The sequence below is a fragment of the Lepisosteus oculatus genome, chromosome 3 (assembly GCF_040954835.1).
Source record: "Lepisosteus oculatus isolate fLepOcu1 chromosome 3, fLepOcu1.hap2, whole genome shotgun sequence".
Taxonomy (NCBI): Eukaryota; Metazoa; Chordata; class Actinopteri; order Semionotiformes; family Lepisosteidae; genus Lepisosteus; species Lepisosteus oculatus.
The window spans coordinates 19274677-19300878 of NC_090698.1; the positions used below are offsets into that span (position 1 = coordinate 19274677).

The 26202-nt window shown below is 36.9% G+C and overlaps 1 protein-coding gene and 1 long non-coding RNA gene across 2 annotated transcripts; one reads left to right on the top strand and one right to left on the bottom strand.

The window, feature by feature from the left end:
* Window positions 1–559: 559 nt before the first annotated feature.
* Window positions 560–17601, bottom strand: LOC102685644 (proepiregulin). The gene is made up of 5 exons (XM_015339054.2): window positions 17468–17601; window positions 6537–6617; window positions 5591–5723; window positions 3868–4014; window positions 560–3078 (listed from the first exon to the last, which is right to left on the bottom strand). Exons 1-5 carry the CDS (start codon window positions 17505–17507, stop codon window positions 3018–3020), a joined length of 462 nt encoding a protein of 153 aa, XP_015194540.1. The 5' UTR covers window positions 17508–17601; the 3' UTR covers window positions 560–3017.
* A 433-nt stretch (window positions 17602–18034) lies between these two features.
* On the top strand, window positions 18035–25393 carry LOC138237844 (uncharacterized). The gene is made up of 3 exons (XR_011189154.1): window positions 18035–18113; window positions 23788–23939; window positions 25078–25393. It is a non-coding gene; the product is annotated as an uncharacterized lncRNA (long non-coding RNA).
* The last annotated feature ends 809 nt before the right edge of the window (window positions 25394–26202 follow it).

Here is a 26202-nt window from a genome sequence, read left to right on the forward strand (position 1 = left end):
AGAAAATAGGCTTTCAGATGTGACTCCTACTAAGTGAGGATTCCCAAGTGAATATATACAATATACTCTGCACAAAGCTTTTTGTTTGTGGTTACAACTTTAGATAAAATAATCTAAGATTCCAAGATTTGGTACCCTTAACTTTTATTTGGTCACTTCCAATGCCAGATTTTTTGTCTTATCAAATAAGCGTGGGTAGATGACATTTTGAAAGTGCAAGAACTGTGATGATGTAGTCAGGTTATTTTATTTCTCATTTCCACTATTCCTTGAATTACCCCCCCTTTTTTTGTATAGTTTGTTGTAAACAAACCCCTATTGTTTGGATAGTTTTGTGTATATGTCTGAATATGTTCCTTGTTGTGTTCTGTTTTATACATTGCAGAGAAGATGTTTTATAAAATATCGATCCTTTCTGTCATTCAAAATGATGACCAAGAGAAAAGGCTGTATGGATCCCATGGTAATGTACTGTATTAATACTCATATTACTGATGAGCTGATTTAAGCACATCCTTCTATGTGGTGCAAAAAGGGTACTCATACAGTACTTCATTGTCTACTTGCAGGGAGGAGTCAAATTACAGAAAAGGTTGATTCCAAGTTGAATTTAATAATTGCCTTTTCTTTCTGGTGGATTTAACATCTTCATTAAATATAAGATCTATGGACTGTCGATTGTTCAGTAATTCCTTTTCCTTCAGCAAACAACACAATTGTTCCCACAGTTTAAAACAGACTTGTATTGTTTCCACAAAGGATAGGAACAATGCATTGTATTGCCAGTGACAAAAAGAGTCCATTAATCGTTCGTGTTATTATTATAAAACTTAAATTTCTGCTCTCCAGAATTGCCTTTGATTGCAGAAAACTGTAAGAAAAGTTGAGTTAAAGCCATGTACCATATATCTGAACTGTAAACACAGCTTACAATGTAGAAGTCTTTAAATAAGTTGATAGTGCCCTCCACTGGACTGCAGTAAAACAGTACTAGCAGATGGTAGGAGATTTTATTTGGCTAAAAACATTGATGGAATAAAATAAATAAAATAAAGGAAAAATAACAATGCTTTAAGCTTGACTGAATATAAAAATTGAAATGTAAAAATATTTTTTGACAGTTTTTTTTTACAATATCAGCAACAAGCAATGTTAAAATAAAATCACAAGCATATTTTCAGAAAATTGTAAAACTTTCTATGGCACATTTCAGATAACTGTATTATAAAAAAATAATATTTGCACACAGTTCCAAAAGCATACATAACTGATTCATGTTTGAAAACTACCACATCATGGATATTGCATTCAATAATCCCCACAACTTTAACTCCAGAGATGCTCATTGCTGAACTGTAACAGTGCAGGGTAAGGGTCCGGATATGATTAAATTCTGTACAAAATTACATTAAATATAGCATTTTATTTCATTTAAAATAGTTACATATTATTGTTACATATACATGTTTTATATCTTAAGCAGAAAATTATTTATTGGAAGAGTAAGGTCTTAATACCTTATTGTCTTTTTATGCTGGGGGATTTCTAGAACTGTTTTTAATATGTGATTATTCTACACTTTTATTTACTTTTAACTTTTTATAGGAGCAGCATGGCTGCTCTTGGATCCTCTCTGGTTCATTAATTTCAGTTTCCAATTTTTCCATTTCCACTGCCCTTTACTTTTGTTGGCGTTGAATCTAATTTTATATGTATAAAAAAGGGTTACACCCCAGGATTGAACACCTTTTGTCAAGAAGTTCAATTTACCTAGCAGATATGCTCTTAGCTGTGGCTTCATCAAGATTATACAAAAGGATAATTATTTTTGATAGTTGTTATAGAAGCAGACAAAATCTTGAAAGATTTGAACACAGTTACAGTATCTCTCTGTCTGCTTTGTTTCATGAGATATGATGTTATTTTTTTATTATTTTGAAACTGAAAGCTTTAAATATGGTGGACCTAAACTGTTAACAGTGGTGCTAAAAATGTCATTAAATGAACTTAACAATACTATTTGGATAAGGGCAACAAAGAAAATACTGCCAATAGGGAGCAACAGTTCCCAGTTCATGTAAGGTCGTGTGTCAACAGAAGGAAGAAAGCACTGCTGCACCTACTCAATAAAACCTCAACTTTCATTTGAAATCAATGAGTAATCTGAACCTACTTCCTGTGTTCAGAATAGTGAAATGTGTTCAGAAATGCTAACTGCTTCCCATGTTCTTTACGTCAGGTGGAAGATGGGTGTGCTTCTAAACTCTGTCCTTTGCTGGTTTTCTAATTACAGGCAGGTATTCGCTTCAAAGGCGGCAAAGGGTTTTAAAGAGACATTTTGAAGGCCTATTTTGCGATGAAGCAAGGCATAATGTAGCACACGTGATGCCTGTATTTGCAGGTCATGTGAGTGCAGAAGAACAATTGAACATGCAGTGCTATCTTAAGATCAGCAGTAAAAGAGCTTACAAAGAAGTTGCTTACTTTAGAAAGTTTCAATTTTTTATCAGTGTGAAAAAGAATCCTAACACAAAAGCTAATAATTCTTAGCTTACGTGTATACTACTGTTGGTAGTTTTGACATAGAGTATACACTAGGCTTAAATAAAAATATGCCAAAGGATTATTAGTAACACAATCATGTTCATTTTCTTTTCACAACATTTCAGACAAAAACTGCTTAACACTGACACTACATTGATGCATTTTTTCATACTACTGCTGCAACTATGTATAATATGAACACCAACAGTAACTGTTATTGTCATTAGTGCTACCATATTAAGAAATACTGTTTTGCATTATCCCAATAATCACACTAACTAATGCAAAAGAATGAATACAGCTATACACTAAAGACCACATATATGCTTATCAAACAAATACCCTCTACACATTAGTAGAGGGTAAATACAATAAGTCTTCATCACAAGAGCACTGGGGCCAATATATTTCACAGGCTTGACTGATGTCATAACATTTGATTCCACAGTTACATTCTTTTAACAGATCTTCCTTCATGCAAGTTGTACTTCTTGGTATTTTTTCTCTCGTGAAGTGCACTTATTCTTTTTGTACCTGCCAAAAAAGCACCACAAATGTCATTACCAGTAGTATAGAATGATACTGTAATATACAAGTATTTTGGGCAAAATATCCTGTGTCAGAAATGAAATGAACAAGTTCATATCAAACAAAACCTATGCCACAATCTTGTAAAGCCTACTCCTCATTTTGCTGAATCCTGTTAAAGCTGTCGCCAGCCAGTTCACATAAGACAAGGCAGAGACAGCAATGTTTTAACTGAAAGGCACAGAGAGTAAACAAGGTAAACCAAAGCACAGTGGCTCATTGGGCCAGAGCTCATCCTCGCCACAATAACATTAAACAAACTGAGAGCATTCCACCCCTCACCAGATAGGATGCTGGTCCATCACAGTGATCACCGCACAGCTACAGTATTCTGGTCCCCACTTATACAGCTGGGTGGACTGGAGCAGGTGGGGTAAAGTACTGTACCTCACCGCAGGTACAACAGCTGTGTCTGCAGCAGGGACTCCAGCCCATAACCACTCAGTCATGAGTCCAGAGGCTTTCCTACTTATGTACTGTATACTGTACCCTAACGCAAAGCATGTGGGTACATATATGTTAAACAGAAAATTAAAAACAGTAAAAAGCCTGCTGGTTCATGTTGTAGTTCTTGGAAATCAGTGTTGCACATGCAAAATACATTCTTTAATGAATAAAGTTAATTTGTTTTGTTATTATTATTTCAGTTCACAAAACAGAAAGGACGGTTTACAACTAAAACTTCTGTAATTCTTGAGGACTGGCTGCAGTTAAAGAAAAGTATTTTTTTCATACCACTTGTAGAAGAAGTATAATGTTCCTGCTAAAGCGATGAGCAGCAACCCCACGCACACCACGGTGAGAAGGATGTATTCTTTATTCAACGGCTTGCTCACAAGCTCAATGTGAGCACATCTAGACCCAGTGAAGCCCTTCTCACACCTGAGAAATACATGAACAAAGGGAATAGATTTTAAAAAAAATTGGCTATGGAGCCTTCTTTTAAATGGATTTAGTATTATATATACAATACATACTATAATCACTGATGGTGTGTGAAGTATTTTAAGGTATTCAGTCAAGTGCAACATTTACTTAGATTTCCATCTCATAATAAAACTCAGTTACATTCGTACAGTATGTACAGTAACTAAAGTACCCTTTCCAGTGATGAATTTGGTTATTTATGACCAAAATAAGGGATTTAATAATTTTAAGGGATCAATCTGTTGCCTAAATCAATGTATGTAAATGAAACGATGGGCAACATGGTACAGTGGCTATCAAAATGATTTCTTCTCCTTGGACTTTTCCACATTTTACTTTGTTTAAATATAAAATCACAATGTACAGTACAGTATCTGTGAGGGATTGTTGCCATTGACTCACATAAAACACTCTATAATGTCAAAGTGAAAACTAAATTCTAGAGATCCTCCTAAATAAATTATAAATATAAAAAAGAAAATAAGTGATTGAATAAGTATTTTGCTGTGACACACACCTAAACAGGCTCTGGTGCAAAAAAAATGCCTTTAGAAGTCACATAATTTGTTATTAAATGGAGTCCACTTGTGTGCAATTAGGTGGTTCATATGAGGTCTGGATAAATATGCCTTTATCTGTGGGAGGTCTCACAGTTGATTGCTTTCAACAAAACCTACATCACAAAGACAAAGAAAGTTTCAAAGTAATCTGGGACAGGGTTATTAAAAAGCACCAATTACGGGAAGGGTACAGTACTAGAAGATCTCTAAGGCATTTCATATCCCTCAAAGCACAGTAAAGTCTGTTATAAACAAATGTAGAAAATATGGCACAACTGTAAAACTGTGAAGAACAGGGTGTCCTCAAAAACCGAGTTAACAGGCAAAAAGTGCACTAGTCAGGGGGGCAATCGAAAGGTCTCTAAAGAAATTACAGTCATTCATAGCTGAGATGTGAGAAACTGTGCATATGACAATTGCCTGGATGCCTAACAAATTTGGGCTTCATGGGAGAGTGACATAAAGCTCACATTAAATCTCAACTACACTTTACCAGAAGGCATGTGGAACTCTGAGACAAAGTGGAAGAAGATTCTATGGTCTGACTAAACCCAAATTGACTAATGTTTTTGGGCTCATTGTTGCTATGTTTGGTGCAAGCATAACAGTGAACATCATCCTCAGAACACCATCCTTATTGTGAAGCATGGTGGTGGCAGCATCATACTATGGGGAAGCTTTACTGCATCAGGATCTTAAAGCCTTGTGAAGATAGAAGGAAATAGGATGCAGCAAAGTACAGAGAAATATTTTGGCTCCCTTTTTCAATTCTATGTTAAAATCTTATAATTACCACTGAATTAAGAATGGCTAAATAGCAAGACTCCATCTCTGTTCCCACAGTTCCAATCTTACCAAATTAATCCTAGTACAGTTGCTAGAGCCATGACTGAAGTTAAAGAAGGAAAGCCAACATCCATCAAGGCTCACAGTTCAGTGCCACAGTGCCTGAATGCCAGTATTCATCTCACCTGCAGTGGTGTTCATTTAGGTCCACCAAAAAAATGCATTCTCCGTGAAAGCAGTACTTGTCCATGTCTGCATCACATTTTTGTATTTTCACTTGTGCTATTTGTGGGGTCTCATAAGACTGTGGCACAGAAACTGGGGAGAAATTGAAATAGAATATTGTGAAAAAAAGGGTAATTTACAACGTCTAGCTCAGCAGATTAGAAGCCAGTGAATGACCACTTTCTGGCTATACTGCAAGGGCTCACAAAAATGATTCAGCTCTGCAAGGAAATTTACAAATTACTATTTTTATTTCATTGTGATATTATCATTATGAAATAATTTTATTTTTATCCTAAACCTTTTTTTTTATTTTTACTAATTGCACAAACATTATTGTGCAGGCTTTTCATTCTTTGAATCTCACTTGTTGCCCTATACATTATGTTTTTACTTTGTATCAAACTTTTAGTACATATAATCAAACCATACACTATATGGCAAAAGATGCCTATCCTGGGATAGGTGTAGACAAGGATACAAGGTGTTACAGTCACACTTACATAACAAGAGAAACTGGAAACTGCTGGGAACTGCATAGAACAAAGACTTTTAATGCCTATCTGTCTTTCTGTGTGAAACTGACACTAAAATGAACACTACTGAGACTGTAAAGGTTTGTTTTCCATATTATCTTTGCTGCTCTGTTCATTGGTGAGTGATTTATTTTATGGCACCTCAACTCTTCCCTCCCTTCCCTCCCTTCCACTCACAAAACTGCTCCTAATTATAAATGATGTGTAAAATGTTTTCTGTGAAAGTAGAGTCTTTACATAATGGATGAATGTTACCATTTTCTAGAGGATCTGGAGTATAGAGCATTTATTACAAGCACAGTCCTTACTGATTCAGCAAATGGTAAATGTGTATATGCTGAGAAACTGAGAAAAATGCACATATTGTTACCTAATGTAGAACACTCCACCTGTCCAGGGCCGCACAATGGAGATGGAGTCGTACTTTGGACATGTTGCAGGAGTTGCAGACCTAGTAGCAGGGAACAGGCAATGTTATTTAAAAGATGAACATACTGTAGATAAAATATTTGAATGTGCATAGAAACCATTGCTAAAGCACACAATCACTCACATTTGTTTTCCATCAATTCTAAGATAATGCTAGTTTCTAAAATTTAAGATTTTGTAAGTATTTATTAGTGTGGAATTTTGTGTTTCTTCCCAATACAGATACAAACATAAACCATTTTTAAACCATATCTTAATGGACATAATGGTTGATACTTTGCTTATTTCATCCCTTTTAATTTACCTTTGATAATGGTTCCAGCCAAATACATAATAATAATAAATCATAGAACATTTCTTCTTAAGCACCTGACACACCCTAGTATTATTTGGGACTCTGATGCTGTCCCAATATGAGGGTTATGTAGCATGCTCACTGAGCATAAAATAAAATCTTGTTCTTAAAACTATGCAATATTGCAAAATACTGTTACTGCAACAGATTGGTGGTACTGGTGATTAGTGAATAGAAGACAGCTGAGGATGAATACTTACACACACCTATTGCTAATAGGCAAAAATCATCTAGTGAATAACAGCAATTTGACTCTTGGCAAGGTCGAATAAAATTCAATCAAAGTTGAACCTGTATCTCCAGTATAGTAAACTATAACAGTTCCTGCCAGATTCCCCCACCCACTGAGAAAAAAACCAACAGCCTCACACCAGTATAAAGAGCATGGTAAGAGTCATTTACACTCTTGGAAAAACAACCAATAACAGTTCAGAGGTGATTCACGATTCACTCTTTGATCTATTAAAATATGCAGAAGACTTAGGCTAAATGCGCTAACAGCAGTTAATCAAGAAAAATCCATAGCAAAGATTGGAGTGTTCTCTTTATTTATCACCACACTGTAACATTGCACTCCAACAAACGTCTCTTTGTAAATAATATTTTTACATATAGTAGCTAACCTAAAACCATCATGTTATGACACCTGCAGGAATTGAACTGTTATTGCTCTGAAAAAAAATACGAAACAGCTCCAGCAGTTATAAAAAAAAGATTATGTCAACCCACTGAGACATGCTCTTGCCAGATTCTTCAATTCACATAGTGCAGTAAATAGTTTTGAAAGGTGTGTAGTCTTGGACTGAACCTTTTTGTTTAGCGAACCATTAAATGCAAAACTGGGATAATTATGGTAAACATCTGGAGCACAAAGGCAACTAAGGTCAGATATACGAAATGAAACATAAAGGCGTGCATTTTTGGTTCAGGCTGTCCTCTACCAAAGGATCAACTACTGTATAAAGAATTTTTAAATAGGCTGTAAATACTTTGTACTGTACATACTGTAATTGAAAAAGCAAGTTGGGACACAGCACACACACCCTGGAACTCAGTATTAGAAAAAAATATGCTTAATCAGAAATTCTGTAGTTCTCTCATATTACACATCCTTCATGTTATTATAGAAGTATGCTCAAAGAGATAAAAATATTTCCAAAGCCTGAACATGTCAGTATCGGAAAAAAAAATGCTTTTGATTCTATTGCTGAACTTACTTTCTGATACCACTGCTTCCCACTGTGATGGACTTGAATGCATAAAGTCTAAGTGGAATATTGAAGCTTCATGAATTAGTATTAGAAAAATTCCCAAACTAATCAAATGCCCTCAGTAACATTTGAAACAAAAATTAATGATAGTGTAAAATAATATTTTTCATTGGATCATACCAGTTTTTACACATATATTTGTTCAATATATAATATCTTCAATATATATGTATATATTTCTTCAACTTGAGCTCCTAAAGCAAACTCTAATTAAAAAAATCACATTATTTCCATTATCTTATGAATTCTAAAATGAAATACTGTACATGTACCCTACCTTCTATTTTTAAGATCTTAGAAGGGTTAATAATGAGTATAATTTAAATGCTTAAAGAAATTCCAAGGTACATAAAACTGACAAACCAGTTTGTAACACTATTATCCTCTCAGATTAAACTTATTTTTAAAACATCTCATAATGATAATTCATCATACTGTATGTGGTTAAAAATGCATTTCAGTGGCAAGGAGGATTAAGAAAGATTACAAACATGTTTATACACCCAAAAAGGAGTTTTACAATTCAAGGGAAAACATGCCTCTGGAATAAATGTGCACAAAACAAACACAAAAAAAACAATTTTTGATCAATTTCTAAAGCAACAAAAATGTTGAATAGTTATTTCCTGTTTTGCAAGGTTTTTTCTTGGCAGGTCTTACTTTCCATTCTGATTGTACTCATTTAAAGGTGTTGAAATACATCTTGTAGAAAAGATGTGAGTGATTGTGTGGGAACCTGAATGAGTTTTTTTCTGAAACTAAATATTGAGGCATACTAAATGCCTAAAACACAAGTGACAGTATGGATTATAAACTGTCCCACTGTCACAGTGTCAGCCCCATAGGCAAATGCATTATTACCTAAAAGAACAATTTTATAACTAGCAATACTATAAACACTAACTGACCTTGAATGAGGAACACTGTGCTTTGTGTGAATAAAATGTGTGGCAATTTGGGAAATATGTTTTGTAACCTAGGAGAAAAAGGATGTTCTAGAAAGCATTCTGAGAGACAAAAAGAATCGGACTGCACCTTACGCTGAATTTGAAAAACAGGGCGTGAGGGGATGGCTCATTAGTATCTCTATGAAAATGTGAAGATCAGCATTAGTACAGAGGCCAAGCCATGACCAAAGGAGATCTAGATGAGACCCCTGTTAATTATTAAAGCTATGAGAGGTAACATTAACCTTCCCATACTGGCAAGCAGTACTATCACTTTGGTTAAATAACTCTGGTTTGTACAGTATGTTCTATCCATATTTGTGTTGTGTATTGGTTCCTTCCAAGTGCTCTAGTTTCCTTCACAGTCCAAAAACATATTGGTAGGTTATTTGGCTTCTGGGAAAATTGGCCCTGGTGTGCGCGCGTGTGTGTTTGTGTATCTACCCTGTAATGGACTGGCTTCCCATCCACGGTGTATCCTGCCTCGCACCTACTGCTTGCCAGGAAGGGTTCTGGCTCCTCTGCGACCCTGTACTGGAAGAAGTGGTTAGAAAATGGATGGATAAATAAAATAATGGATTTCCACTGGCATCTGTCCCAGCCCCTTTTTTCTAATAAAGTGCTACCTGATTTTTTTTGTGTGAGACACCATGCAAGTAACCAGACAAGTAACTTTCAGAATTTAGAGGAATCACAAAGTGGTTAGTAATGTTACTCCCCAGCAAAGGAAATAGCTATACTGTTAAGCCAGCATTTAGGAGAATGGTACAGTACATGTGTCCAGAGGAAGGACTTCAGTGAGGTGTCCTGCTTTAAAAACCTTTACTTTCTCACAGAAGCTTCAGAGAATAATGTTTTAAAAAAGTATTGTATGCATACTTTTCCACAGCAAGATGAGCAAATGTCATGTTAGCACTTGTCAATTTGGAGTTATTTTGAAATCACTTGCCTCCATTTATTTAACCACAAGTTAATCTAAAAGTTTTAGATTGTAACTGAGTATACAGCCTTGTTCATTTATTTATTGGAAGATTATTTTATTTTTTCTTAATGTGAGAAATATTAGTAGCAGTATTGCTATACTGCAGAATGTTAAGTTCCAAAATAGATTTTCTTTAAGATAACAGTCTGTGATTTTATCTTGTACAGTATGCCACATCATATATCTGTAAATATTCTAATTCTAATATACTGTATTTGCTGGTGTGTTTAATTTTAGTACTCAATTGTAACCTAAAGATTAATTTTAATTGTTCAATTTCATGTTGGAATCAAGAGGGGAGCTTCAGATGTGAACAGAGGAATGAGTAAAGGGTAACTCCATGCTGGAAAGCTGAAGGAAAGAAAAGACATGTTTTGTCTGTTAAGTCTTCTTCACACCAGAAGAAGACTTAACCTCCAAAACAATGTTTTAAATTTTTTTTCTGTTTTGCAGCATAAAATTAGCCTTTACTTGTATCTTGGATCCAAGCACTGTATTATCTAAAAGCGTGTTGAAGTCAATATGAAAAAGAGGTGGTAACAATTGTACGTGCAAATAAGATTGCGGGAGGTTGGAGATTACTCTATGTAAACATCCTGTGTTCTGTATAATTTTACATCCCCTGCATATGCCTCAGACTTTGTATTGGCCAACAAACTAGCTAGTTAAACTGTAATTGGGAAGCTATCTGTGTTAATTGACCTGCATTCCAAATAACAAATGGCATTTCCTAAGAACAATGCATGACTAACCTCAAACTATTTCATAAGTGCATCTTTTCTTTGTGGTTTTTCTTATACCGAAAGCTCCTGTTCAGCTTCAGATGCAAACATATGTAGAAGGATGATGAGGGCTTTGCTGTGCTAATACCTTTTCACTGCTTCTGATTCAGAGCCTGTAATCATTCACAAATGTATATCATGACGGAAATGAGTTTCCAAGTTGAGGTTAGTTTAGCTATTTTTTTACATTCTTTGCATGTTTCATAGCTTCGGGCATAAAAGACGTACCATGGTTTATGAAATACAGCTTGTGATCATTAGTAGTAAAAGTAAACTATACCACAGAAGCCACTGGTCAGCTCATTGCATAACCAGGATGAACAACCCTGCCATACATACAGTAACTCACATCATACGTGTTGCACCATGTAAGGCTGATTGCTATGTTAATTGTTGACAGGATTTAACTCTTCAAAACCACTCATTCTTGCTATAATGGTAAACATTTCCTAATGAGACATTAATTCTCAAATCATTTTACCTTAAGTCAGTGTCTGTGAATGTTTTAAACTACCTCACTGCAAGCCAACATTTACTCTTTACATTTTAAAACTATAAATGCATCCCCCAATCAACCTCTGTGTGTTTAATTTTTTTAGGTTATTGGTTGTGATCTTATATTGAATTAATTATGTTGCAGTTACTTTGGTGCCAGTCAGTTAGCTGGTGAAAGAGGACAAAATTTAACAAGGATCTAGAAAATGCTGAGGGATGTAAAAAATGACTGGTAAATCCAGCAGCCTAACACCTAAAGTTCTCTGCCCTCAATCAAAGTCCTATTTGTTTTTATTACAGTGCTCAATAAACTCAGTCTCACTAGTCTGGTTAGATCCTAATGAATGCAATAGAGGGTAGAATGTATTAGAGGTTATTTGGTGTAAGTTGCCTAATCGTGAGAATTGGAGCCTGACCATAAACCCAAGGCTAACCAACCATCCCTCACCCCTCCTCAACAGTAGGGAGCTGCTGCAAGTGTCCCAGGGAAGTCCAGAAGGCAAGATATGTATATAGTGTACATGCTGTAGATATAAAAGAAGTGGGTGAGATTAGGTCCTATGAAGAAATATACATTAGAGTTGTGTTGGTGTGATCCTAGGGTTCTTATTAACGATAGGATTTTAATTGCCTAATTGGAACAGTTATTTGGATAGAAGAATATTTCCTGATTGTCTAGATTTTGTTCAGTTTAATTGAAAAGCACCTAGATTTTAGTCCGTTATTAATTGAGAAGACCCTGTAAAACCTACAAGAATTCTTATATGTCTGTGGTTGCTGTGCGTGCATAGAATTTGTTTAGTTGAGAGCAATATTTGACAGTATGTGGAATCTGGACAGGCTGATGTACAGAGAAAACTTGAAGGGGTCAGGATTCCAAAACGCACACAAACCAGATTTGCTGAAGAAGAAAGGATAGGAGAGTTATTTGAACTGTAAGAAGATTGTAACAGGAGCAGCGAATATCCCATGAGCACTAATAATTTCACAGTTAAATGATATTGTCATGGTTCCATAATTATTTATAGAACAGCTTCTACTACTGTTTTCTTCATATTGCAGGACACTTGTGCCATGGTCCCTTGCACACTTTTGTCTGTCATCAATATAACAATTGAAAGACTTGGAAAAATAAAGCTCATTGATTACTTAGTCAAAAATCAACCGTCTGTGAGCATTTATTAATGTGATTGCAAAATGACATTATGAAAATGTTCAAAAACCATGTCAAAATATCATGGAAAGAAAACATTTCTCAAGACAAAGCAAACTGGACAATGAATTTCTTAAATTAAAAAAAAGTATTTGATTCATGTGATTCAGGTTTGCAAAACGGATGCCCTGAGTTTCAAATCAGTGCCTTTAAACCTCATTTGTTACTAGTGGTTGCAGTGAAATTTCAAAATATGTGTTCTGCAGAATACCTCTGTTTATTATTCTGAAAGGTCAATGGTAAAAAAAAAACTGCAGTACAAATATGCTGTGTATATTTACAGTATATGCAGGCTACGCAGTGCAGTTAGAAAATACTTTCATTTGTGTGTAAACATTGTGTGCTTCTGCCTTATTTATTAATGAAACATCTGGTAATCTTGATATTTTTGCTATTTCAATTTGATGTCCAAAGAAAAAAGTACTAATTTCAAAACCATAAGAAGAAACTCCACATTAGTGATGTCCAGTTGACCCACACTCCAGCAGTTTTTCCTGAATAATGGCTTAAAAAATGGTTTGGGAAGACAAATTGAACAACTAAATTTTGAGGTCTTGAGATGGCCATCATTAGCCTACCTGGCCAGAGTGTTATTATTCTGAATGGTCTGGCCATCAAAAGCCACAGGACTTTTCTGTTTTCATTTAACCTCTTTATCCAGTTTAGGGTCACAAAGGAGCCAGAGCCTTGGCAAGCAGGACAGGAGACTGCCTGGAAAGAATGCCAGTCCCTTGCAGGGCACACACTGACACAAACACACCCAGTCACACAGGGGCCAGTTTTCCCAGAAGGCAGTTACCCTACCAGTATGTCTTTGGACTGTTAGAGGAAACCAGAGAACCTGGGGGAAACCTACATGATCACGGAAAGAATATACAAACCCCATGCAAATAGCACTCCAGGAACTGAACCCAGAGCCCCAGAGCTGTAAGGCAGCAATGCTGTCATGGATCTCACTTATCAGACACAAGCCCATGCTACTTTTCACAAACGCCGATGCACAGCCTAAATACCCAACCACGAGCCTCGTCCTGCACCTACACTCCTGACAATCACTACTTAAGTGGTAGTCACCTGCAGTCCCGTGCTCAGTATTGAGTTAACCCTCACTGAGCTACCTTCGCCTCAATTTGTACGTCTGTGAAATCCTTGTCCTCTCCAACTGGCTTTTCGACCCATGCTTGACCTCGACCATGAATATTGACTACGCGTTTTAGATAAGTAAACCCAGCTCCACTCAATAAAACCTCTGTTTAATCTGTTCAATCTTACCTTGGATCCTACCACCTTTTCGCAATCAGCTATTGCTAACAAAATACGCACACATGGATCCTGCGGGCTACAATGCTATTTACTCCGTTTTGGCACAACATTCAAACGCCCTGGTTCAACTTCACTCCATGATCCAGCAACTCGCTGACAATGTGTCCAGATCCTCTTCCATTCCCCCTTCTCAGTTTGATGTTTCCCCACCTGCGCCCTCCAGATCACCTCCTCTGCCCAACCCGTATAAGTTTGATGGGAATCCCGCAACATGCCGAGGTTTTCTGGCTCAGTGCTGGATTACCTTTCAACTCCATTATGAGCACTTCACCTCCTCAAAGGAAAAGATAGCTTTTGTTGTTTCGCTCCTGACAGGGTAAGCTATGGACTGGGGAGCTGCACTTCTCGCTAAAACCGGTTTTGGCCAAGCCAGCACCGATCGCCTGGTGGCCACCCACCCATCAACCCTGCATCAAGGAAATATAATCCTCCAAGACTACTACAAGAATTTCTAACCCTGGCTTTTAGTCCTCATGGAATGATGAAGCCCTAATTTTTCATTTTTGCAGAGAGTTGTCTGAGGAGCTGAAGGACCACCTGATGCTGCTACCTCTCATCAGCCAATCTTTGGAAGGATTTATTTCCTAAGTGCGGTACATATTATAAGAGCAGGAGCTGGATTACCATATACAGGAGCATAAAGCGGAACACCAGCAAACCCAGCTGGAATCTCCTCGAATTCAGCCCCACACTCTCAACTTACCTACAAAGAAAAGGATAAACGTCGATGGGAGGGACGCTGTCTCTAAAGATGGTGCTCTCGGCCATCTTTGCGCTACCTGTCCAGCAATACGTTCCAAGCCATCTCTGCAATCACTTACTACCACGTCCAAGGTCAGAAACATTTCACTCTCACATCCTACTTCCAGGTTGTTTCTCCCTGCTATTCTTTCCTGGGGCAAAGGTCAAGAACTTCGTAGACTCTTCCCTTGCCGAATCCTGGGATATCCCTGTAACCCTGTAACACCTCCCATCCGCATTTAGTCTCTGGACGGCTTCCCCCTATCTATTCAGTGGCAGAGAATTCCGGTTTGTCTCCAAATTGGCGCTACACACTCAGAAGAAATCCGGCTACTTCTCCTACACTCTCCCTCACAGCCCCTGCTCTTAGGCTTTCCCTGGTTGCAGAAACACAACCTGCACTTCTCCTGGTCGCAGAACGAGTTATTATCAAGGGGACAGTGCTGCTGTCTGCCTCAGAAACATTCAGTCGCCCACATTTCACAGGTAGAATCACCCAAGATTCCACCAACCTACATAGACCTGCAGCAAGCTTTTAGTAAACAAGAGGCACTTTCTCTTCCTCCACACCACTCCTACGATTGTGCCATAGACTTGTTACTGGGAACTTTACCTCCTAAAAGACGCATATATCCACTCTCCAGAACAGAATCCGAAAGCCTTGGAACAATACATCCAGGACTCATTAAAATCTGGTTTTATACGCCCCTCCACCTCTCCTGCTTCCACTGTTTTTTTTTGTTGTTGAAAAAAAGGACGGGATCCTGATACCCTGTATTGATTACCGGGGTCTCATTGAACTTACAATCAAGAATCGCTTCAGAAGCCTTCTTACTATATCTCTTTGAGGGTTTGAAGGATTTTCTACAGGTAATAATCCCAAGTATTTAAGAGAGGCTTAAACAATCCTTATTGTTTAAGAGAGGCTAGTGAAAGTGTTATGAGGGGCTGCTATATTACTTTTGCATCTAATCTGAATAAGAATGAAATGCAGAATACAGACTGCTCAGTTAGAAACTGCCCTTCTTCATCTGCAAACAAAACAAAATCCTAAATTTCTACAGAGCAAAGCTAGACATGAGGCAACTCAGAAAAGCTAGTATAAAAACTATTAAAAAGTGTTAGAACAGAATGCTAAATACCAGGCAAAACACACAGAATGCCCAAGTTAAACTGGGACTAAAACAAAGGCAATAATAATGTTGTACTCTGTAAGCCTTGACATTTCTGAGACTTTTGATCATATCTATGTAGAATTCATAAGGTGGTACAGATTTGAGCATAATCAAGAAATTCTACAACTTGCGAAAATGTCCTTTCTTAACTATCAAACAGGTTGAACGTCTAGATGCTTTAACTTTGAAGAAGTCAAAGGAAGCTGTGCAATCTATTCAGAACTGAAAATCTGCTGCATTGACAGAACTCCCATTTCACTCTCACCAATGCACCTAGAACAAATCAATTCCATCATAACAGTTTTATTTTATCAAATTTTAAGAATTATCATTGGACCTTTCAGTTAAGAGTGCTTGAGACATGGGTTAACTCTAGGACATAAATTTCACTTGTCAACTTTTTAGTCCTTTACCTACTGTATCCACCCTGGTCAATAAGAACTGTTCATCTTCATAAGAACATAAGAGTAGATACTGTACAAGTGAGAGGAGGCCTTTTGGCCCATCGAGCCCCCTTTGGTGACTAGCAGCTAATTCATCTACGGGATCTCACACAGCTACAGTACTGTATTTCTTGAAAAAAAAAAGGCCTGTGGGCATCGGCTTCAGCAAAGTGGCTGGAAGGTTTGTTCCATACTTCCACACCTGATGACCATATTCTTGGTGACATGTTTGATAACAATGGCCTGAGCACATCTGAGGTTCTGAGAGAGATTGTGTTTTTCTCTTTTCTGTATCTCAGACTCTCTTTTGCTCCTTGTGTCTATGAGGTGCTACGGGATACTCCTTCATCCTACCATGCTGTGCCTGTTTTAATCAGTTCAACTGCCACCACATGGGGTGTAGCCACACCTGAAGAAGGCTCCACAGCCGAAACGTTGTGTTTTCTTTCTTCTCTTTCCAGCATGGAATAAACCTATTACTTGTTCCTTTGCAGCCTATGCATGCTGATGCAGCAACCACCTGAACTACTTCATCACTAAAACACAATATGTCATTTTAGATTTTTTATAGATCAAAACCAGTCATTTAATTTTTAAATTAGTTTTCGTAGGAAGTAATAAAGACAATCTTATTCCATTTGTAATTTAAAATTAGAGTACATAAGAGGACATGCTTTCATTGAGTTATAAAATAAAAACTGGTGTCTACACAAAATATATTATAAAATTTAAAAACTGATTAGAATTTATTATGTTATTTTAACACATTGTGTAACAAATACACATGTATGTGTGAAAATTGTTCACACCATCTCAGTGTGAGATACATTGCCTGTGTGTGGAGATATTTGCATTAACAAGGGAGACAGACATCTCACATTTCTTTTAATTCCAGTGTCACGCTCTCTATAAACATCAAAATGCTTTAAGCATATTTATTTTAATTCTCTGAAATTCAACTTCACATAAAGTAAAGAAGTATGTTGAGCACAAAAATGAATACCTGTAATATTAACATTACAAACCTCACACCACTAAATGGTTTTAATGATTAACACCAGCACCAATCTTTTTAGCACACGAAAGAAACATTGTTCTCTGATTTTTTTGAAAATGGTATTAAAAAAAGATTTAGTAAAACTCACCTAAAAAAGACAGAAGCAGAAACGCCTTGTAGTAAGTCATTGCCTTAAGTCAGGAATGGGCTGAATCCTGTTTGTAGAATACACTCCTGAAGTGTGAGCCAGTCCCTTCCCGAGTAGACCAAGCCTGTGGGCAGACAAAGGTATGTGACTAATTCCAATTTCTTCGCAGCTGCTTTTGTAGGTATTTACAACCTGTCAAGCAGGATCTATGGATAAACTGGGCAGAAGGAGGTGATTCCAGGTGCAATGAGTGGGACAAACCTGTTTATTTCCATTTTTCCTGTCACTGTAATAAATATAGTCTGTTATTTTAACGTATTTGCAGTTGCTAAAAAGATATTTGGTTGCCAATAAACCAGCTACTAAAAGGGTGTGGTGGATTAAAATATACATTGTTTTAAAAAAGTATTTGCACTGTAAAGGGATTTGTTTCTTTCAACTAAGAATGGATAGTTACAGACAACTCTTTGTCTTTGTTCTGTTGTAGATTTTCATATTGATAAAAACCCTCCACTCCTCTCAAGTGCACTTTAGAAAGTCTAATGTTTGTGGAGCCTACTGCATATGATTCACCTGGCATTAAAGGACCCCTAAACACAATCCTTGGCAGAGGTCAGGAGGTACTCAAGGAGCTCAAAGGCAGGAGGTATGGATTTAAAAGAAAAGATTTAGATTATTGTTGTTCTGGCTCGCTTTTGTCAAACCCCTTAACAAAAAAAATGTGAAGAGCCCCAGAAGACACTTCTGTCAAACTCTTCTGGCTCATTTTTGAAGCTACATTTTTCTCAATTGGAAATGTAACAAAAGTGAACAGACCAGGTAATTCTGCTGATGATAACTGGAAAAAATAAACTACACTGTACTGCACTGTGTAACTAATGTTGCACTAAAGAGAAAACCTACTGTAAGTAGTCAGTTGTAAGTTTGTAGTTCAGGTGGGTAGCTGCGTCAGCATGCGTAGGCTGCAAAGGAACAAGTAATAGGTTTATTCCATGCTGAAAAAAAGAAGAAAGAGAACACAACGTTTCGGCCGTGGAGCCTTCTTCAGGTGTCAAGTGGGCCAAAGTTGTAAGTTTGGCCCACTGCTTACCCCATGTAAGATGTTTCCAGGTGTTTGGGGATCCTCTGCAGCTTCAGTTCAAGAACAACTGTCATGGAAAATACATTAAAAGCTGGACAGAACGACACAGAAAAAAATTGTAACATGCTTAGCAGAGCTTTGCTCACCTCATGCCTAAAGTGACTGGAGGTAGACTAAGATCAAATAGTACAAATGCAGATAATGCAAATAAATACCTTCTGTACACGTTTATCACACAGTGTGTATGAGAGATTTTCTTTTTAATCATTATTCGTTTGTTTTTACAAAACAAATAAGGCTTTTTATTTTTCTGTTAGATTTTTATAATTTCCTGAAAAAAAGTAGAAAAAACATTTTACTAAAGAAAACAAGTGAAACAAATAGATTTCTTAAGGATCAAAAATATATATTGATTAGTTATCCTTCATATGATTGAAAGAACAATGCTAGATTTTATTAATGAGGTCAACTAGGTTGCTGCTGGAAGAGGTGTTAGTGGGGCCAGCAGGGGGCGCTCACCCTGCGGTCCATGTGGGTCCTTATGCCCCAGTATATTGACGGGGACACTATACTGTAAACAGGCGCCGTCCTTCAGATGAGACATAAAACCGAGGTCCTGACTCTCTGTGGTCATTAAAAATCCCAGGGCGTTTCTCGAAAAGAGTAGGGGTGTTACCCCGGCGTCCTGGCCGAATTTCCCATTGGTTCTTACCAATCATGGTCTCCTAATAATCCCCCTCTATGAATTGGCTTCATTACTCTGCTCTCCTCCCCACTGATAGCTGATGTGTGGTGAGCGTTCTGGCGCACTATGGCTGCCATCGCATCATCCAGGTGGATGCTGCACATTGGTGGTGGTGGAGGGGAGTCCCCATTACCTGTAAAGCGCTTTGAGTGGAATGTCCAGAAAAGCGCTATATAAGTGTAAGCAATTATTAATTATTATTATTAACTAAATTCTGTCCGCTTTGCATTTCTGAAGTTAATTCCAATAACAGAATGAAAGACAGAGGTAAAAGTAACTATTTTATGTGCTGCTTAAGGCTCTTTCTTACAGAAAAAAAGTATTTCAGTATATCAGTATTTGGTTTTTCAGTTCTAAATGTTTAATAATCAGTGTGAGTTATGCAGGCAGTAATTCCAAGTCATATGTTAGGTACAGTAGGTAATGTATTTAATACTGACATGATGAAAAGAACCAACAAAGACTTCCATACATTTGTTGTTCAATGAGTGCTAGTTTCAGTCATAAATAACTCATTCAGCTGAACAGTATGCCTTATTAGCATTACTGCCAATAAAACATTATTGGAAGATCTTATTGCCTGTGCTTTGTGCTGTACACAAAAACTCCAAGGAGAAGAAAAGGTAAGGAGGTTAGCCTGGGGTGGGAAATCAATCCGACTGAGTGTTGAATGAAATCTGTTGTGTTGTCAGGTACTGACGTTAGTGAAAACAGAGACAGGGTTCACATGGGACAGGCACTTGCTGTTCTGCTTGGCCCCAAATAATTCATTTCACGTATCAGCATGGTAACGCTTTGTTTTTTGTTTTGTTACTCTGAATTGACATCCAGCAAATTCAGGTTCTGTTTGCCTTTCACAGCAGCACCAAAAACACGTAAAGGGAAGTATCACTAACTTTATCTTTATCAAATACGTGGAATCTCAATTGCCCGTGATCCGCTTACAGAATAAACATTTACAGCAAGGAATTTTAGTGTTTAAAACGATGACAATAAACATACAACCATAAGTATAAACACATGGTCTAAGGATTAGGTGTGGTGGCTTACTACTGCAGAACCAGATAAGGGTTTCATTAGTGAGTAATTCAGTTCTTTATTTTAACATTCAAATAAAAATGGGGGTGTGCAATTGAATCATAGATTTTATAAAAAGTATATACTGACCTCTAGTGGCATGTAGCACAGCTATCAACCAAAACGTGTATATGTCAGTTTAGTTTCAGAAGAGCTTGGTAAAGAATGAGTCTCATATAGTTCTTATTATTCTTCAGACAAATGTGCCAGTGATATGTAAGTTTTGTGAATATGTTCTTGAATTTAATCTTAACATCTTTTTTACATAAAACAGAAATAGAAAAGGGAGAGTTCACAGAACATGATCAAATATTTTAATTTGCAGAGCCCTGTGATGACTAAGATAAGATAAGATAAGATAAGATAAGATAAGATAAGATAAGATAAGATAAGATAAGATAAGATCTCTTTATTGACCATATACAATTTCTTGTATTAGGAATTTGTCTTTTTCACATACCCCAGCTTGCTCTCCATGAGACACACAGACACACAGACAGGGAGAGAGAAGCTTGGGGTCAGTGCAGGGTCAGCCATTTATACGGCTCCCCTGGAGCAGTTAGGGTTAAGGGCCTTGCTCAGGGGCCCAACGGAGTAGGATTCCTCTGAAGCTATATTTTTTTGAATTCTCAATATCTATCCTTTCATTTTCTAGCCACTTGTTTCAATACAGGGCCACAGTTTAATGCTTTCCCTGCAAGCAACAGATGCAAAATTCCCATTATACTTTTATACAGAATATGGTAAATCCATATTTTTCTTTTTATTTTCACCATAGAACTGCTTAAACAGTGAAAATACCAAAAGATATGTCATTACATACAGTGATGTACTATATAGAAAGAAACTTCATTCTTACTTGACATCTAAACAGAGGATTCTAAATGGGCTAATTCATACTGTATAGTGCATGTCTGTCCAGCCTTAATTTCACATTAGTTTTGATTGAACTGATACATTTTAGAATATGCGTGTGGCCTGAGGAGTAATATTGTAAACGAGAAAGTATTTGTTGATTTTTGTCTCACTTTTTTTTCAATTTACCCACTTACAAATTTTTGCAATAGGCAGTTGTTTCCTTATGTTTCCCAGCAGTGACTCTTGTAACTCCACAAGGTAAAAGAGTTTCCCTGATGATGAAACTCTGATGATGACACGTCAAGCCATTCATATGCTGCATGCTCCAAACTCGACAGTGCCACTCACAAGAGTGAGGGCTGAGTGGGGGAGAACTGCGTTTCTCACTGAAACCCCCGCAAACCTGTCACAGATGTTGCCTTTTCACCTACACCTAATTATCCCTGACCGATTAACCCTAACCCAAGCCCTGGTGGCCCTCATCCAATTCTTGATTGCCTCCTGGAGAATCCCAGTCCCAGCTGGAATTTGACAGAAACTGTTCATTGTTGATGTTGTTGTATGGAGTGTATAATTGCTGGGAATGTGAGAGCAAAGGCGTGTTACTGCATGTTTGTGGTGTGGTCATGACAAGTGAATGTGAGGCACAGGTTTAGGCTGTGCCAGTTCTCCGATAAGAGGGAAACTGGGGTGCATAGCCAGGAAAGCCTGTTTGCTGGGAATGTAGAAAGCGTATCTTGTGTGAGAGAGAGCTCTGTTACTCTTATAGGGATAAAGTAGGTACTTACAATATTGTGTCCTTCTTCTTCAATACAGTATTGTCGAAATGTCTTAGTATTTCTAAATATATACAGTAACAGTGTCTTCCAACTGACCAAATGGTAATAGTGGTTGACCATTGACCATCTTAATTATTTTGTTTCAAATATCACTAGTACGTACGTACATGCAACCTCCAAAAGAAAGAAAAAAATAGTTACATCTTAAACACTGTGCTCTATAATACTAATAGTATAATAGAACATTCAAAAGAACATGGAGTTGTTAATTTTGTTTGAGTGAGATTATTCCTACACAATTCAAACATTTATACTGTATATTGTGAACATATATAAAAGATGGAAGACATTCCCAGCTACACCATAGCCTTATATTTTTAAACTTTCTTTCACTCTGGTAAAGGTGTACAGATATTTGGATCTATTCAAGCAAGTTCTACCAAACAAATCAGAAGTAGCTCTGGAGACCTCCAAATCCTCAGTCCATAGTTAGCAAAAGGCAGATGAAGTACAAACTATTCCAGATAGGCACAATGTGATTCTCATTTTCTTCTTTATACCTCAGTGACAGGCAAAAGGGTTCACAGCTTCACTATGAAGACTGCATACTGGGATAACAAAACTTGGAACACTTGCTGTACATGCGGTACTACAGAGAACAGCTACTACAGTGTACAGGGAACAGACAATATACAGAACATTGCAGGGGACAGCAGCTGATACATTGAGCTACTGTAATATAGCACCTGCTGATGATTAATGTCTTGTTTTATAAGAACGTACTCTCTATGGTCCCATTTGTAAATACAACAAATTTCATAGCCCCATTATGTGTCTTTACTCACGACAGGTGTTTGAATAGCTCAATTATCTTTATAAGCAAAGGAACATGATATATTTGAACAGTGCGCAAGACTCAGAATAAAGTGCTCGATATTATCTATACAATGGATTTTGAAGTAAGTGTAAATGCAGTTTATCAAAAACTGTGTACAGTATTTGAGGCTGTCTGCCCACAGTCACAGATTAGTCCTTCTTTTTTCAATAAGCGTGTTGAGCAATAGCCCTTGTTGTGTTTTGCAAGGCTAAACGTGCAGAACATTTCAATTGCTTGTCTTTTGCTCTGGTTTAACTACTGTGAATGTTATACTTTGCACTTTACTTTCTCATTCTAACGTGAAGATATTAAAGATCTCATATTTTCTACAGTATAGTATAATGTCTGGCATCCCAAATCTTGGCATATATCTGTTGCTCACAATAGACAAGATGACATGAAAGACATTTCTTTTAAAATGGTAACACTTTTATTAACCTGCTTAGAAGCAACCCCAAATTCAGGCTGAGGTGGTAATTATGTTCACAAAGCTATAATCTATGCACACCTTAGTCTGAGTCTTGGTCAACAGTAAACCCAGATTTTCTGTTTGTGATTGATAGTGTATCAATCCCTGACCATAAACAGTTATTCAAATAACAAAGACATAGAAAGAATGGTAACTCAACTGTTAATTATGCAAATAATTAGTCAAACTATTTTATAATGGTGACCAAAATTGTAGACAATATTTTAAGTGAGATATTGAAAGTGCATTGTACACTTTTAACATAAAATCAATTTATTTAAACACTTTTAACCACAGTATATAGAGTATCCTAACAATTTGTTTTTATTTTTTATTGCTTCCCTTTGCTGGCTAGAGAATTTAAATGATGTGTTAACAGATGCTTAAGCTCATTGTTTCCCATTTTGTGTTTATAATTTCTGTTTTTTCTACAGTACCTGTGTGTAATACTCTGTACCTGTTTATGTGAACCCTGCGATGGAACTGGCATCTTTTCCAGGGTGTGTCCTGCCTTGCACCTGTTATTTTCCAAGATAAGCTCTGGCTCCCTCACAACCGTGAATAGGATAAACCAGTTTGAAAAATGGTGGGTATATGTCTGCATGATATTTTTCCTGTTTGAGACAATAATCAAGGCATGCAAATCACATTGCAGATATCCCAATATGTTAATAACTTATGAACTTTTCCAGCCTTCTAAACTACCCTATCCCACTTACAACTTGTCCTACAAAAAGATGTTATTCAGGTTTATTTGCCAAATTACAGCGGAAATGAATCAGGATCCTTTTTACATTATGATTTTAGAGATCAAAGTAATAAAGAAATGGGTAATGGGCAAAGCAGAAAATATTTATGATTCTTGGCAGTCTTAGTTGAGGCTTGCCATATATTATTTTGTTCGGAGAATGAATACTTTGTTTGCGTCACCTATTTTACAGACGTAGTGCTGCCAGTTTTCATTTCCAGTTCAGATAATACAGGTGACAACAGACCTGGATTATTAGAGCTAGAAAACTCAATGTTGTGCACCTAAAACCACGTATAAATTAGATTAACATTCCAGGGTGTGCCACTGGAATTAATTATAATTGCTTTTTTGATAAATCCACATATAGAATTTTGATACCAATTTATATACAGTAAGTAGGTTTGCTGGAGCCATCTGGACAAAATACCTTGCTCTACCATGCAACATCAGTGGTCCCATCTAGGATCTGAACCCACAACCCTCTGGTCCAAAGTGCTTAATTTAACTTCATATTCAGACTTCAATAGAAAATAAGTTGCCCTAAAACTAATTTTTTACACTACTCCAAAAACCTGCAACTGCCTCTGTCTCAAAACCACTCTAGGAACTAGATTCCCATTGGGTTCCTTCTTTTCCCTGTAATCATCTTCATATGTCTAGAATGAAATAAAGACGATAAATTAGAAATGGCCATTTGGTACATTTGGTACATCTCAGGAAGCCATTACATTTTTGGATTTGTAATACCCAGTCTGCCTGCCTGTCTAACATGAGGTGTCTCTCAAAATTAAGTGCCTTCTTTTTAAACGGCAAAACAAATCATTCATGTGTTTCAACCAAATGCATAACAAGTAGACTAAAATGGCATTGAGATGAATAGCATACTAATATGTCTGTGATTAATTTCTTAATCAAGATCAAAACTATAGACTATTTTTCCGACTGTATGTGATCTTTCTTTAACCTTCATTAGGGCGGTGCGGTGGCTCTGTGGCTAAGGATATGCGCCTGTGGCTGAAAAGTTGCTGGTTTGTATCCCACAGCTGGCAGAGGAATCCTACTCTGTTGGGCCCCTGAGCAAGGCCCTTAAGCCCCAACTGTCTTGGAGTGCTGTATAAATGGCTGACCCTGTGCTTTGACCCCAAGCTTCTCTGCCTGTCTATGTGTCTCATGGAGAGCAAGTTGGGGTATGTGAAAAGACAAATTCCTAATACAAGAAATTGTATATGGGCAATAAAGTGATAATATAAAAGCCTAACCCTCAACTTCCTGTATTTTTCCTTTGAATATCCCACATCCCACATCCTATTGTAAAAATGTTCATGTCATTTGCCAGCCTACACAATTAAATTTGCCAGACCAAACTCCTGCATATCCAAAGCCACATCTTTTGGCATGTCGTTTTTACAGCCTTTTAGAAAGAAATAAAAACGGGAAGAAAAACACTGGATTAACACACTTTTTATGTAGGAAAGATCTGATATGTCTCATATGATAGCCATTTAATTCCATACAATGGAAAACTATCCTTTCCATGTTTATCATGATTTGATAACTATACTAATTAATTCAAATCACATTTAGTATATTGGGTGTACAATTCTTTATATTTTACTGAAGCCATATGAAAACGGGCCAAAGACCAACCCAGTCTGCCTGCCTGTCTAACTTGATGTGTCTCTCAAATGTCTAGACTGAAACACACCTAACTGCGTAAGACTTTTACCTTTGGGCATCAAACATACCAGACACAAGTGACAAAATACTCTTTGCTAACTAATGAATGCATACTCACTTTCAACTTGGCTGTAGGGCTAATATCCGAGCAAAAATGCAATAATCACAATAGCACATTTATTGACACTAAATAGATTTAGAGTTAAATGTTAAACTAAAGCAGTTGGTTCATGAATAGGGACCTCTTGATTTGTGATAATTACATTTTAACAAAGCTGCAATTCAGTCCAATACCTTATGTTTATGACCAGGCTACTGGAATGAAACTGATAAAAATATTGGGAAAATCAACAAATCAATACATGGATAATTATAGCATATTTTCTTTCAGGTTTGGTAGTGATAATCATACTACATTCTA